Here is a 15,123-nt window from a genome sequence, read left to right as displayed (position 1 = left end):
AGGTGTGGGTGATTAGTGGCAGGTGAAACCAATGTGCATGATGAGCTGAAGTTACCGGGGTTGTGGATGAGCTGGTGACAGGAAGTGGTATCAAAATAAAAGCAGGATCCCGGAAGCGGACGGGGCATCATGACACTTATTGGCATGTCCCCTCAGTTTTATGATCATTTGGGAGACTGGAGCTACTTTGTAGTTGTGGACGGTCATATGAAAAGCTGTTTCTGATTGTTTTTCTACTACAGGAATGAAATCATCATAGAAGATGTTACTGAACTGTATAAATAACAGTTAGGTTACATACAGGTAAATACAATTTATGTTCAGGTATTTGTGTCGCGTATTCTTCTAGAATTAATTTAACCTCTGTTTACTACATGATTCTTGTAAAATGTGACCTGGTTCTATGTTATGGTGCATCTACAAACAGGTTTTAGTGACAGGTTGAGTCAAAAGTGTTATAAGTAGAAAGTCACTTTCGGCTTTTCCCGTTTTAGGGGTCGCCACAGCGAATCGTCACACTGACGACTTGCATGTTGACATTTGGCACTTGTTTTATGCCGGATGCCCTTCCTGACGCAACGCCCGGCCGGCAGCGGAGAGAGCACTGCCCCTTAACCACTAGCCTACCAGGGATGGCTTCAAAAATGTTATAAGTAAAATATAAAAATTAATTTATTCTTTTAAAATAATAAATTAGTGCACAAAACATTCAGGCAGCAGCTTTTCAGTTTTAGCCACTGCTGAGCAAGGCTTTTTCATTAAAAAATAACTGGGTTAAAGTGACGAATGTAATGCTGGCTTCATATTAGACAAAATGTTCTGAAACTGTGAAATGTTCTCAAGCTCAAATAATAAAATAATTTAGTAAACTTTTTTTGAAAAAGAATGCATTCATGCAGCATAGTGCACCATAGTATGTTTTAAAATCTTTAGCAACCTCTTTTTTAAAGTCAATTTAGCCCTGTCTAGTATGCACATTATATTTTTAATGTTAAATGTTTATAAAAGATATACATGAAAGCAATTTCTTTGAAAAAAAAATTACTGAGACCCTAAATTTCTGACTGCACCCCCTTTTTTAATGTCAAATAATATAAAAATAAAAATAAATAATTTAAAATAAATGTTAGTGTAGAGCTCAGAGTTAGTTGAAAAGCTTGGTGAGTTATCTGAAATGTTTGGAGTGTTTGGTGGCAGAGATAACATCTGTTTGCTAGTGCTTGTGAGTTATAGTTTAACATCTCCTCTCTTAATAACAATGGCTGTTATTGAAGGGTTGTGTTTGGTGTGTGGATGCAATCAAAGAGGGGGGTAGTTCTGGGACACTGGAACACACTGGTGTCATGGGGCTCAACTCAGTAAAACACCAGTTAGTGAGAGGGTGCCCACCTGATGACCCTGTAGACTTGCCTTCACTCTTACAACTCTTACTAAGAGGAGTGAGTGGGAACATGTTTTCCATCAGTCAGAGTGATTCACGTAAATTTGTACCTGCCCGCTAATTAGTAGGTTTCCTTTGTTCATGTAGTATTAAGTATTAAAATTATTCAAATCAGTTAAATAATGCAATACAATCTAAAAAGGGGAGAGAGGTGTCTGTGTGGACCAGTCCAACTGTGATCACAACATTAACTTACAGAGAAGACTAAAAGGCTAATTAAAACACCTGCATGTATTGATGCACCTGTGACAGTACTATTATTAAAAAACATAAACAAAAAACCCTCTTGTGCAGCTTTCCTTCAGGTATTTGGTGCCCCAGGCCATCTCCTGTGTCACCTATGCCATGGGCCAGCCCTATGCTCAAGCAAACTGGAGTGGGCTTCACCTTCGCACTTTGCTGGAGTGTTACATGAGAAGGGTTGCGTGCACATGCGGCGCAGCGGGGCTGAGGGTGCTTGAGCACCTGCCCTTTTGCTCCTTGGTTTCTAAGGTGCCCTTTTCCCAAGGCCTAATTTATGTTCGTTTGTTGTTTTGTTTTGTTTTTTGTTAAGGCCTACCTCTCACCCTTATCAAGAAGAACATTTAACAATTAATAATCAAGTAGCTATAAATAAAATTACCTGACTGCCGTCAATCAGTGTACATCACTTGATGTCTTTTTACCTCAGGTCAGGTGATTTGTGGCATACCCTAACTGGCCAACAGTTGTAGTTGCCAGAGATAGAAGCTCAGCAGGAGATTTTTCTGATAATTTTTAAATAGTAAGGAGGAATTTCAGCTAAGTGTGGTTTGCAGCCATATTATGTGCACATTGTTTAGTGTATTTTACAAGATGAAGTGAGCAAACATGTTTGTGTTTATTTAAGAGTACAAGCAGCTGATGGCTACTAGCTAAAAACACAGTTGGGCTGTTAGGGAAAAGTACTAAATAACAGGTTTCATGGGCGCCTTACTGGGAATCCACACTGAACGCAAAGACGTGAGGGGCACGTTCTGAGTATTTGTCATCAGAACAGCTCTCTGTCAGCAGGACAGCGGCAGAATAAAAACTCTTTAACAGGTTGACAGACACCACAAATGTACTGGGCAAAAGTAGTTTTCATGTAAGCTCATCAGGAAGAAATTGCATTTTTATGTAACCTATGAATTTATTGATTTTATTGATTTTCCACAGCTGGAAGTTAAACTAAAAATATTTGCATTGGGAGCCTGAATAATAGGTACCAGCAGAAAGTTTGCAACACATAATAACTGGGGATTTGTGTGATTTAAACAGCTGTCTGTGGAGATTATACTTCATTAAATGTGGCAGAGAAAAAATTACCTGGTTTAAAAAGCCCAAGGGCTCAAAGGGAGAAGCACGTTTTACACGTCTCAGAATCAGTTGACACATTTGATAGAATGTGTGAATGTGCATGAGACATACATTCAACAACACATGTAAAACTGCATACATAATTGTGTCATTAATAGTTAATAGGTAAAGATGCCTGGTAAAGAGGATTTTTTTTTTAAAAGTAAAGAAAATGAGCTGCCTGAGGCTGCTAAAGCCAGTAGATTTCTGACCAGTAGGGTTAGAAAGAACCCACAAAGTTAGAATGACACGTGTTAGTTGTGTACACCGCAAAGGTATTCAGTTATAGATAATATTAATATTAAAGGCCATGTTGCAGTGTATTAGTTCTTTAACATTTTCTCTACCATCGGTGGGTTATTATTGATTAGGTGCAAAAGTTGTTAATGATTATTATACAGTCTATTTGAATATAGATTGCTATAATTCAGCGTGCTATGCTGTAAATTATGCTGGTGTATGGTGTTTTAAAATCTTGTTCTGTGTGCCCCATTTTAACTTTGAGTACCTGTCCCCTTAAAAGGTTTCTACTGAATATAGATTGCTATAATTCAGCGTGTTATGCTGTAAATAATGCCCTGAGTGCTGCAGAGATTCGGAGCCAATATCAGACTGAATGTAAACAGTTGTCTTCAGTCTTTCTAATGGCCAAGCTGCAGCATGTTGCTTATTACAGTACATGTTTTTCACTTTAGCTGTGTTTGTGTGTAGTTTATATGAAAACACCAGTTACAAAACAAATCAAATTCATTGCAAATAGAAGCAAAAGTCCAAAGTCAGGTGTGATCCAATCTGAACCTTTGGTTGCATCAGAAAGCATGCGGAGCCACCCAGAGTTTCCCCCCAAACCACATCTGCTCAGCATATGATCCTGCAGCCACGCCATACAGTGCTGTGCAGCAGCCAGAGACAGCGGTCTCTAATGCGCTTTTACAGAGAAAAATGAGTCAGGATGAGGAGGACAAAAAAACATGAGTGATGAGACTGAAGCGGTGCTATATTGAGAACAAGTGGAGAAATGACAGCATCAAGGGGGTTATCACTTATTGATCGGGGGTGAATCTGTCTTGTCAGTGCATTATTTAAGCATGAACATGTGCTTTGGTGATTTCTTCCAGATGATTATTTACATGATGAGATCGCTGCCTGATAAACACATGATTTCTAAGATGTTTCATGGTGACCTAACCAGTACATGTATACCCACCCTACATCCTCTCTTCTGACATTCTTATGCCCTAGCTGCCTTCATTCCCGCCCTACCCTTCGACCTCCAGGAATTCATTTTGACAATGTAGCACACACAGGGGGGTTTAGCCTGCCTGAGCCTGCACATGTATGTGCTGTATGCAACATATCACTGTGTATCTGTGTCTGAGCGGAAACAGGTCCCTCTCACTGCCAGTAAAGTCCCATTAATCACCCATGCAGCCACAAGGCAGGCTAGACCAATGGATGGGACTGTATGCCTGAAACTGTAAACCACAATGTCTTGCTACTTCTGAACATCTTCCCCCCTCCATCGATCATGCATCTGGATCCCATTGTCTCATGCCCCAACATCAGACAATCATCTGGAGCCCATGGAAGAAGAGAGAGAGAATGGAGGGGAAGAAGGGCACTCCAATTACTGGTAAAAGTGATTAATCATAACCATATTGGAAACAGGATGAGGCACTGACAGAGTTGGACCACAGGGCAGAATGATAATAGCTGCTCCTTTAGGTCTGGGGTGTCATTAATACTGTAAGACTGAAGGGCCGAGGCCAAAGGGTGAGTGTGAAACCTGGATAAATAGTTAAATGTATGACATGAACTGTAACAGAGAAGTTAATGTGAATTACCACTTTACATTAGCAGTCATACCTCAGGTTTATGTTAGCATCAGCAAGGTTTTGCTTTGGGATGTTTTACAGAGATGTAGCTCACATGAGCCTCGGCTTTTATGTGTGCATCGTTTTCAAACAGACAGATGAACAATGTTACACTGACTATGCTGACTGACTGCCACACTGTCATGCTTTACCTGCATAACATATTTCTGATTGACTGACTCCAGTGAGAAGGAAGATACCAATAAGCTGTTAGGGGTTGAGAGATTCAGACTGAAAACAGCCCTTTATTAAAACAGCGCAGGGGTAGAAGTATGTTGTTTAGCGCCTTAAACCCTGTGGCCAGTTTTAGAATTTCTGCCTGTAAAAACAGATTTAAACAGTGATAAGCTGTAACGCCAAAATGAACAGTCTTTGTGGATTCATGAGATTTGGAAGAATTTTGAAACACACTAAGTCTCCTTGTCCCCAGCACCAGGCCAGAGTAGGATTTGAAAAACTCAATCTAAAATGAAATTTTTACTTTTATTCAAATAAAAATCTGAATTAAAGAGTAAAAACCAACCTTATAACATTGAGTTAATCAACACTGATGCTATGGAATATGTTCTAAGGTGTGTCTACTAAATCAAGATTACAGTCGTAGTAGCTGAAGTAGAAAAAACAAGAACTTGACAATGAACATATACACAAGTCTATATTTCAGAATATGTACACTGTACTAACATAATCAGCATAGGCAACTACCTAATAGCCTCGTGATTATAAGCAAATGAAATCACTCCGTGAAAAACAACTGGAGGATGACAAGAGGCAGATTTGGCAAACAGCTCTTGGCATAAGGGGGATCAAAACATAGTAGGCATGAGTCAAAAAACTAGCGACAAAAGCTGACCAGCAACTGAGTCCTTACTTGAGTTTAAGAGCACCAAAAATAGACCAGAAGAATTATGGAAGAAAGGTCCTTCAGGTGGTGACCACAGGCGATTCTCAGTTGAGCAATATGAAGAATTTGGAGGCAACATAGAAACACAAACATGCAAACTGAGCTGGAACCTAAGACAGAATTCACTTGACACTTGAATGTGGCATGTTTCTGGCAACAAACTGGCACAGTCCTCTGATTACTGATTGCATACTGGTGAGAATAATTAAGGCAGACGACTGCATGGTAAAGCTGAAGCAGGTGAGAGTGGCGTGACTCACAATAAAAGCATGAAACAGGAAATTGTTTGTATGGTGACAGTGTCATCCATCCATCCATTATCTATCTCGTTCATTCTGAAGAGGTTTGCGGGGGCGCTGGAGCCGATCCTAGCTGACACTGGGCAAGAGGCAGGTCCACCCTGGACAGGTCGCCAGTCTATCACAGGGCTGACATGTAGACAAACAACCACACACACCCACACTTACTCCTACAGGCAATTTAGAGTCACCAATCAACCTAAGATGCATGTCTTTGGACTGTGGGAGGAAGCCGAAGTACCTGGAAAAAACCAACGCAGACACAGGGAGAACATACAAACTTCACTCAGAAAGGGCTCAAATCCATTACTGAGCTGCAACAGCTGATTTTTGACTGAAAAGTGTTGGATTACTGTACAAGACACAGATGCATTCTGGGTCAGGCTTGGGCATGTGTCAGGTGTGAGCGGTACCAGAGTGAAATTGGAGCAGGACATAGAGTAATGCTCCCTCTTTTTTGAAAAAGCTGCTCTGTACTCTGTCCAAAGTCTGTCTGCTCGCACTCCACTCTGCTCACATGCTCTGCACTCTGACAGACAATGGCAGGACAAAAGTATAAACAAAAGGATTAAAGTATAAAACTGAGAAAAAGAGTATGAGTTACAGCTTCTTTGGAAAATTCAGACCTAGAAGAAACATAAAAATGATGTTCAAAACAAACCTATGACCAAATGTTAGGGCCACATCAAGGGGAAAAAAATAGGAGGAAGATTTTTCTTTATTGCACATCAAAAATAAAGTCAAACTGTCAAGAATAAGGTTGAAATACCATTCCCAAAAAAAGGTAAAATTGTAAAGTTTGACTTTATTCTTGATGTGCAAAATTAAGAAAAAAAACTTCCTACTTTAATTTTTTTCTAAGAGGTTATGTCACCATGCTAGGTCTGAAATCTGCCATATCTGTCACTTTTAGACACATTATTATTTCTCTGTGCAGCATGAAATATTTGTCCAACTGATTGGATTGTTCCTGTGACTCCTGATTTGTGTGTAATACAAGCGTTTAAAAGACATTTCTCTTTATGTTAAGTGGAGAATAGGGACACGTACAGTATGAAGCAGAATTATAGGTTTAATTAACATGAAAATGGGAAGATATGGGAGATTATAGAGGAGAAGAAATGATTGAGAATAGAAGAGGTTGTACGACATCTTTTTGTGAAATGAGCTTTTGGTTTTTGACAGGAGATGTGGAAAGAGCTGAGACTGAGTGGCTTGTTATAAGGCAGGGGCTGTAAATCTTAGTATTCAAAGGTCCTGATTCTGATTTCTATTCAAGGTCCAAGGTCAAGAAAAATAAGTGATAACCAAATGACTTTTATTAAACTTGCTTATCACTTACAAGCAATGTATATTCATATAACACAAATGACAACCAAGATTAATACTCACTTCAGCGAGGAATTCTCACAGAAAGTGTTGGTGTTGGGCAGAGGAGGTTCCCAGGTAGTTCACACGCTTCATAGTAGTCTCCATGACTTTGGAATATTCTTTTTCAACACTGGCACACAGCACTGATTGAAAAAGTTATGAGTAAAAAGAAGTAAAACCAGAATTAACATTGGTCTGGCTTTTGAATGATGGCAATAACTGAGAGAACAAAAGGAGTAATTATCAGTTTTGTTTGTGGGGGCATTTGTTATTTTCCTGAAATTAGAAGTAGTTAGACATTGCACATAAAAAAGACTGGCTTTGGAGAGATGTAAGAATGGAAGGGTAGGATTTCTTCAGTTGTCTACTTTCAAAATCGAGCTTCCTCTTGCTGGTTTTTCCAGGATCGCCCATGCTATCTTAATCTCTGGCAAGGATCACTGTAATGATCTCTAAATAGACTATATTCTAAAAAAAAACTAATTTATTTATAAGTATAACACTTTTTTCTCATTTTTTTCAAACATACCCTTCATTACACTGTATCATTGCATTCCTAATATGAGATGTGGGCTGGGTCAGGATTGACTTGCTGTCTGGTACAGATCCGGACTGGAGTCTGGACTTTGAGGAGCCTGGTTATAGGGGAAGTGAGGCAGCCAAGAACTTGTATTCTCTGTGTTCTGTATTTTAGGGTCATATTCTGTCACCAGTGTGTCAGTCTGCATGGAGCATTTCAAGATGTAGTTTTTGTCTACTGTAGTTTCAGCCAGGATCACATCAGGATGCTACACCTGCAGCTGTTTCTCTATACCCTCAGTGTTTCCTTCATAATGAATTAAAAGTACAGCTCCATCTGGTTCTCCTCCCTAACTCACCTCTCTACAGAGACAACTCCAAGCAAACAACTCTTGTCCTCCTCACCAGAATGCCTTTTGGGCTTTAATCTCTAAATTCCTCTCAAGGTCACTGTGTGACAATCCCCTCGTAATGTGGTGGAGAAGGAGAGGAGCTGCTGAAAGGCAGAATGTTTAAAAAAGAAAATCAATAAAAGTCACTTGTGAGTTGAGTGAAACTCTCCAGATGCTGGACATCAGACAAAACGTTACTTTGTCTTTGCCTTCAGCCTCCACCTCTGCTCACACCAACACCAACCAGTGTTCAAAGGAGTTCACTGACTACTCTTCTAAAACATCTCACCCTTAATCTCTGTGTGACCACAAGTAACAGATCACTTGGAAAATTATTTTCCATTCAAATCAAGGAGAGCTACTGTAACTCTACTACGTTATGTGGACACAGCGACATATTAACCAAGAAAATGCTTTAATGCTAGAGTTTAACATTTCCACCACCTTTAACTCAATGGTAATGTGAAAATAATATAGACAATATGAAAAGCTTAAGGCTGTATTAAAATACTGTAAATAAAGAATTTAAACTGCCAACTCTGCAGCTGTACACATCCTTAAGCCTGTTTTAGCTCATTTTTAGCTATCTCACAGTTCAGTCAACACTTTCATCAAGAATCTTTTAAAACAAAAAAGCAGACAAACCCACGATACCCTAAATACACCAATACCAAACTGCAGAATAACTGGTGAACAAATTTAGAGGCTTAGCAAAACCCTAATATTTTTGTCTGGAGTTGGTGATGTTACAGGGCACGATGCCCTTGACTGTCTTGTTTTGTTGCCAAACAGCATGTAGGATTTTCAGTTTACAATCATAACAAAACAAAAAGTCAAACATCGATACAGCTGAGAAGCTGGAGAATAGCCATGTTTCCATCCAAATGTAGTACAAATTTTAAGTAAATTTTCAGGAAATCTATAAAAGAAAACGTGAGAGAGACAACCCTCAGAGAGCACAAACCTCCAGCTCAGTTTCCCCATAGTGCCATTACAACTAAAAGCAATATTCCCATATAATTTGTCTAATATGAGTTGTGTGTCTGTCTGTTTGATCAAGTGCAGGGGTTAGTTATGCACGCACAAGGCACAGGGCAGACAGGAGGATGGAGCCTGTGCTCTGACTACATTCACATAACATCCTTCTCACAGGGTTGTGCAGAGGTGTGGCTGTGATTATTTGTGCTTTACAATGTAATCACTATGAAACAATCAAAAAATAACATTTTATTTCTTCACTGCTTTGTTTGGTAGTGCCACTCCCTTTCTTCATTCACCCTCACTCGACAACCACTGCTCTCTCTCTTTCTCTCTCTCTCTCTATGGGTAGATTTAGAAGATAGGCGATGAAATTTGGGCACAAAGAAAAATAGAACATAAATAGAATATTACCTGGCCTGTGCTGCAGTTGTATCGAGTGTCCAGTGTTAGCCTACATGTTGGAGGGGTTGTTTGCCCTCCAGGGCTTTGTGCCAGTCATGTGACTGAAAACTATGAATTGGCCCTTTCTCACAATGGTGAAAAATCCTTAAAAACATTCCTACATCCAAATAATGATAGGGATCATTGTTGTTCCATAGGCCAAACTCTACCACTCCAAAAAAATCTCACCAAGAACCATTCATTGTATTTGAGTCATGCAGTGAACAAACAAACCAGCAAACAGCAGTAAAAACATTACCCCTACTCTTGGCAGTGTTAATTAATGCGTGTGATGGTGCTAATTCCCCAGTGAGTACCACTGGCCCATTGCACAAGAATAGGCCAAAAAGAGATGATGTCATTATATCAGTGCCAGTCAAACAATGTGCAAAAATGTGATGGAAATATGACATTTATGGTTGTTTCAAGTATTCCTTTGCAGTGTTTTTTCTCTCTCTCATTTGTGCCTTTTCCACTTGTTTTTATTATGTGAAAATTCAATACGTGAATAAAACAAGTGGATAAAAACACTCTTAATGGTTAAAAAAACCTTTCTTAGTATACTGTAATTGATGCTGCAGTCAGTGTTTCAGGTTCACCATACAATATATATTTTGTTATAATTAACAACACACTATGATATATCCCTTACTGTATATAAGCATATGCATGCCCACTTCTGTAGATCACTATGTGACAACAACTTCACTGCAGGCTGGATGGATTAGTCACTTGGTTGTGTTGATGTCTGGACTAGCAGAGGAGGAACTTTCAGGTGTCAGCCAGTATCTCCCCTATTGATTAAAATTTGCTATCATTCCAGTGGGTTGACTGTTATATACACTAAGAGTAAACCGAACATCAGTCGTAGCTTTCTCTACCCTGCAGGTTCCAGATAATATAATCAGATGAACAGAACAAATGACCATCAACCATTATGTGCTATCTTTGATCTGTGGGATTAAAATAATTGATGCTGAGTTTTATGGGATGAGCTGTGTTCAGGGTATGGCATATGTTCTCTGGCTGTGTGAGGATTTGCCCGTAAGAATCTGGATGACTCATTACAACACCCTCACACCCCCTTCGATTTCAGTTCTGCTCAGACACCAACAGTCCTGCTCTGGCACCTCTTCTTCTGCCTTGTTCAGGGTGTTAAGTCCTAGCCTGATTGCCCTCATCAGGAGTTCACACACACACACACCCAAATATATATGCAAAACCACATATAAGTCAGCAAGCACATGCACAAACAGGCATATACACACTGAGAGGTCTGATGGTCAGGTGCCCCAGACATGATTCCCCTGTGTGATTAGGCTTAGTGAGCCATCTCCTCTCTCCAGCCCGTCGCCAGTAGCTCTGCTTAGCCTTAACACCCAGCCAGCCGGATACTCAACACCACTGCCTGTGTCTGTGTGAGAGAGAGAGAGTGAGTGTGTGTAAGGATGTATCCACAAATCCAGGCAGTGTGTGTGTCAGATTTCTTTCATATAGATCTACAGTGTGTGTGGGTGTGTGTGTGCCTGTGTGTCGGCTGTCTGCAACCCTAAAGCCATGTGGATTAATGACGAGACCCCACCAGAGCATGACAAGGCTTTTGTCTCCGGAGCCCAGTGGTTTTATGTCTGAGCACACTCTTGTGTGTGTGCGTTTATGCTGCCATATGTGAATGCATTTGAAGGTATGTGACAGAAAAGTCGTTTGTTGTTATTTCCCAGCCTTTATTTCTTAATCATACTATAAAGATGGGTTAACAGAAGCGAGATGAGGGTTGTGGTTTGAAGGCAGTCTTGTCAGCATTTGTGTGGCTAAGGGAAACACTGGTGTCCTGCTCCACTGAGGATTGTGAAGGAAGCTGTTGTGTCACTAGCAGTCACAACAAACAATCTAAGGCCTATGTGTTGAAGCCCATACCCAAATGAAAGTGGTGGACTTTCTAGGGGCAGTCTACATTATCAACAACAGTTCATCATGAAATATATTAACAAACTAGCTATGACCCTTAGGTTGATCAATTCCTTATATTTATCAGCCTGTAAATCTCTGCTCCAGGATTTGTTGTCTTTATTTCATGTCAAACAAAGAAATGGAGTAATAAATCTCTGCAGAGCCACAACCCCACCCTAATTTGATTGATGCAACCTCAGACTGTTTATTGTCCCAGTCCAAGAAAACTGATAGTGTAGAATCACCAAATGTTGTTTAACCTTTTCAAACCATGATTATCCCTGCTCTGAAACATTGCTCCTCCCAAGCGATTACTGGTCCTCTCTCTAAAATCAAAATATGAATCTCCTTATGTTCTATACTGAGAAATGTACCTTTGACCTTAACCACTATAGGTCAATAGATTGTACATAACAAAGCTAAGTGTGTGCCTTCACACTGTCCACAAGACAACCGCAAGGCTTAGCCTTGCTGTCCTTTGATGGCACTGGTTTGTGTCTGTGTATCTATATATGTCTACGGGTAATTGGGGATCTTGGGTTTGACACTGTGGTTTTCCGTGGAACTGGAGTTCCAGCTGGAAATACCATAGCTTTGACCTCATACAGCAAAGATCCCCAACCCTAAATCCCCATCTGCCATCTGATAGTCCAATCCAGAGACACACAGAGGTGTACAGAGGAAAATCGCAGAGACCAGTAGCCTAGTCTGGCGATGTAGGACCACAGTGTCCCTCTTCAGATCATAGACATGGGTTAGTAGGGCCCTACTCCACAGCAGTCAGCAGCAGTAGCAGTTCATCCAAAATTCCCTACTTGCATCTTACCTCGTGTAGCCGAGACAAGTAGTACGTCCAAATTTTTAGTATAGAAAAATATTTGTAGTACACGGATGACCTACCAATACAAACTATGCTATCCCTTCATCCCATGGTGGTGACAGGGTAGCTCAAAAGCAGTTATAATTCTCATCTGAGGTGAGAAAATAACCATCTAGTTTTCTAGTAAGTGTTCAGTTTATCCAGATAATGCCAATTACAAATTTTCTTTGATGTTTTCGGAGACCCGCTAACATGCCAGTTAGCTAGTGCTACTTAGCAGGCATAGCTGTAGCCACTGTGCACATATTATTACATGCAGTAACCTGTGGGCTACATGATAAAATGTACAGTGTGGTAGTTCACATAATTTCAGTTCAATTCAATTTTATTTGTACGTGTAAGTGAGGTCTGCAGTAAACCTTACTACTATTATTATTACAATAGACAAAAAACTCTATCAGTGATGAATAATATGCAGTTCTGGCACTACGAAGGACTTTTTTATATTTTATTAAACAATCTTTCCAGGCTAGGAAAGGTTCGTCTAACTTAGTGGCGTGGCACCTCCTTTTCAGTTTCCACGATGCCTACTTTAGGAAGCAGAGCTGTGAGCTGTACCATGGGGCCTCCTCTGTTTCATTGCCTTCTTTATCAGACGGGCAACAGTATCAAGTGTTGTATGCAGGGAGGCTGCAGCAGTATCAACAAGATAACATAATAATATAACATAATGTAACAGTTATATGGTAACAGAGGACTGGGGCATCTATTCCATAAATTATAACCTCTACAACACCAGTGGCATTAAGTGAGAACTGGCAGCTATGCTACTACTATTATGATTAAATTAAGAACAAGTGACCTGTGGGAGATAAAAGAGTGAGGGTTAAACTTGTTCGTATTTGTCTCTGCAGCATAAGACAATAGTGATGGTCCCAGATTGACACTGGAGCCAGGAAATTGACTATGCCAACTGTTAAAATGTCCAGTTTATTGTTTCTGCTTATAGTCCTTCATGTGGGCCAAGATCCATCCAGATGGTCCCAGGATGGTCAGGGAGAACATGACCATTCCAACAAAAATGTCAACTGGGCTGATGTTTTCCTTGGCTGGTCTAATGTAGAGAGTAGCCTTCTGAGTGACGGTGCATCCCCTCAGGGCAGGAGCAACATGGCTAGCAATGGTCTTCAGGAGCCCCGACATGATATTCTGCTATGGTGAAGAGATGTCCTCTCAACCATAAAGCTGCTTCGATCTGAAGTGTCGAGTGCAGTTGTAAGGTTTAAAATTATTTTAGGACTTTTCAGATTTACTGTCTTGTTTAAAACATTTTTTTAGAAAAGTAATTAAAAGCAATGTTACATTATTTGACAAAGTAATTAAAATAATTACATTACTTATTTCATTTTTAACAGGGTAACTACTAATATGTAATCTATTACATTTCAAAAATAATCTTCCCTTATTCTGTATATTGTCATTTCAGATAGCTACTGTTTAATACCGTGTATGCACAATTCTTGCAAGTTATTGCAGCTAAAACTTCTAAAAACTTCTAAATTCTTCCATTTTAAGTTCTTGAATACCATACATTTGCAGAGTCAAGGAATTAAGTTTAACCTCAGAAATTGTGTGCATGTGTTTATGTGGGGCCCAAAGTGACACTAGGCTAAACAAGGCAGGAAAACCTGTGGTAGGAGCGAGGCCCAGCAGGCTGGAGCTGTTGGTTGTTGGTTGTCACTGGTACTGTGGTTAATGCTTGGAATACTTGGACTAACCTTCAGCTGAAGGCAACTATCTGATTTCCTGTCCTGTGCAGAAATGGCTCTGATACAGTAGCTGAGCATATCCCGAGGACCTGGACCTCTCAACATGTTGACATGCACACTTATTATGTTGCAATACATTCCTTATCGGTTCAGGGATGGCATAGGGTGTTTCCATTGACAAACTTTCAATACTGAGACACCGCACACACTAACATAGGCTTCTCACTTTTCTCCTGCTGATGAGGAAACTGTTCACATGACATCATTAGTCAAATATGTTTATCTGTACTCTTGCAGCACAGTAGACCTTATACTTATTTGGTACACATCAGTCTATGCTGTGTGAAACCTGCACCAGCTTTATTAAGTACACGTGCACAATCCTACAATGACATCTATTTTTATTATGCCCACTCTCTCTCTTTTTCTCTCTCTCTCTCTCTCTATCTATATATACGTAGAGGTCATAATTAGTGGTGGTCTTGTACTACACTGCATTACATCTACAGGTGTTACTAATACTCTGCCCTGCTCATATAACCTATTGTATGTCAGTAGGGAAGCCAAAAAAAAATAAATTTAAATACCTCTCAATATAATGTAGTTCAATACAATACCACCTTTACATATAAACATATATTTGAATTTATATTTGAATTTCTGAAATTAAAAACTGAATTTTATAAGCTTTGTAAAAGCACTTGTCATGGAAGAGCTGCTATGGATTGGTTCTACAGGTGTACCTAATAAAGTGGCCACTGAGTGTATAACAAAGTTTTTTTCTGACTGAAAAAGTGCACAGCACAAAGTAAAGAGAAGATAAATAAATGAACTTCCAGTATGTCTCCACCACATTTTTTATAACATTTGGTTTTAGTGTACAAAATATAATAAACACGTTAGTCATGTTTTTATCACTGATATTTTAATTTCATTTTTACTAGCATTGAATTTTAATTTTATTTTGACATTTGTTAACATCATTATTATTTACAGGTACCACAGT

General features: G+C 39.6%; 1 protein-coding gene across 1 annotated transcript; it reads right to left on the bottom strand.

Annotated features, from left to right (window-relative positions):
* Positions 1 to 13,338: 13,338 nt before the first annotated feature.
* cox8a (cytochrome c oxidase subunit 8A) lies at positions 13,339 to 13,551 on the bottom strand. The gene has a single exon (XM_020620563.1). It carries the CDS (start codon positions 13,549 to 13,551, stop codon positions 13,339 to 13,341), a length of 213 nt encoding a protein of 70 aa, XP_020476219.1.
* Positions 13,552 to 15,123: the final 1,572 nt, after the last annotated feature.

This window comes from Monopterus albus, unplaced genomic scaffold, assembly GCF_001952655.1.
Source record: "Monopterus albus unplaced genomic scaffold, M_albus_1.0 scaffold241.1, whole genome shotgun sequence".
Lineage (NCBI taxonomy): Eukaryota > Metazoa > Chordata > Actinopteri > Synbranchiformes > Synbranchidae > Monopterus > Monopterus albus.
The sequence above is the reverse complement of the archived record's forward strand: the minus strand, read 5'-3'. Positions and strand labels throughout refer to the sequence as shown.

What these genes read in the sequence shown, in the direction of transcription:
- cox8a (XM_020620563.1), bottom strand. Translation starts at nt 13,551, where the DNA reads ATGTCGGGGCTCCTGAAGACCATTGCTAGCCATGTTGCTCCTGCCCTG.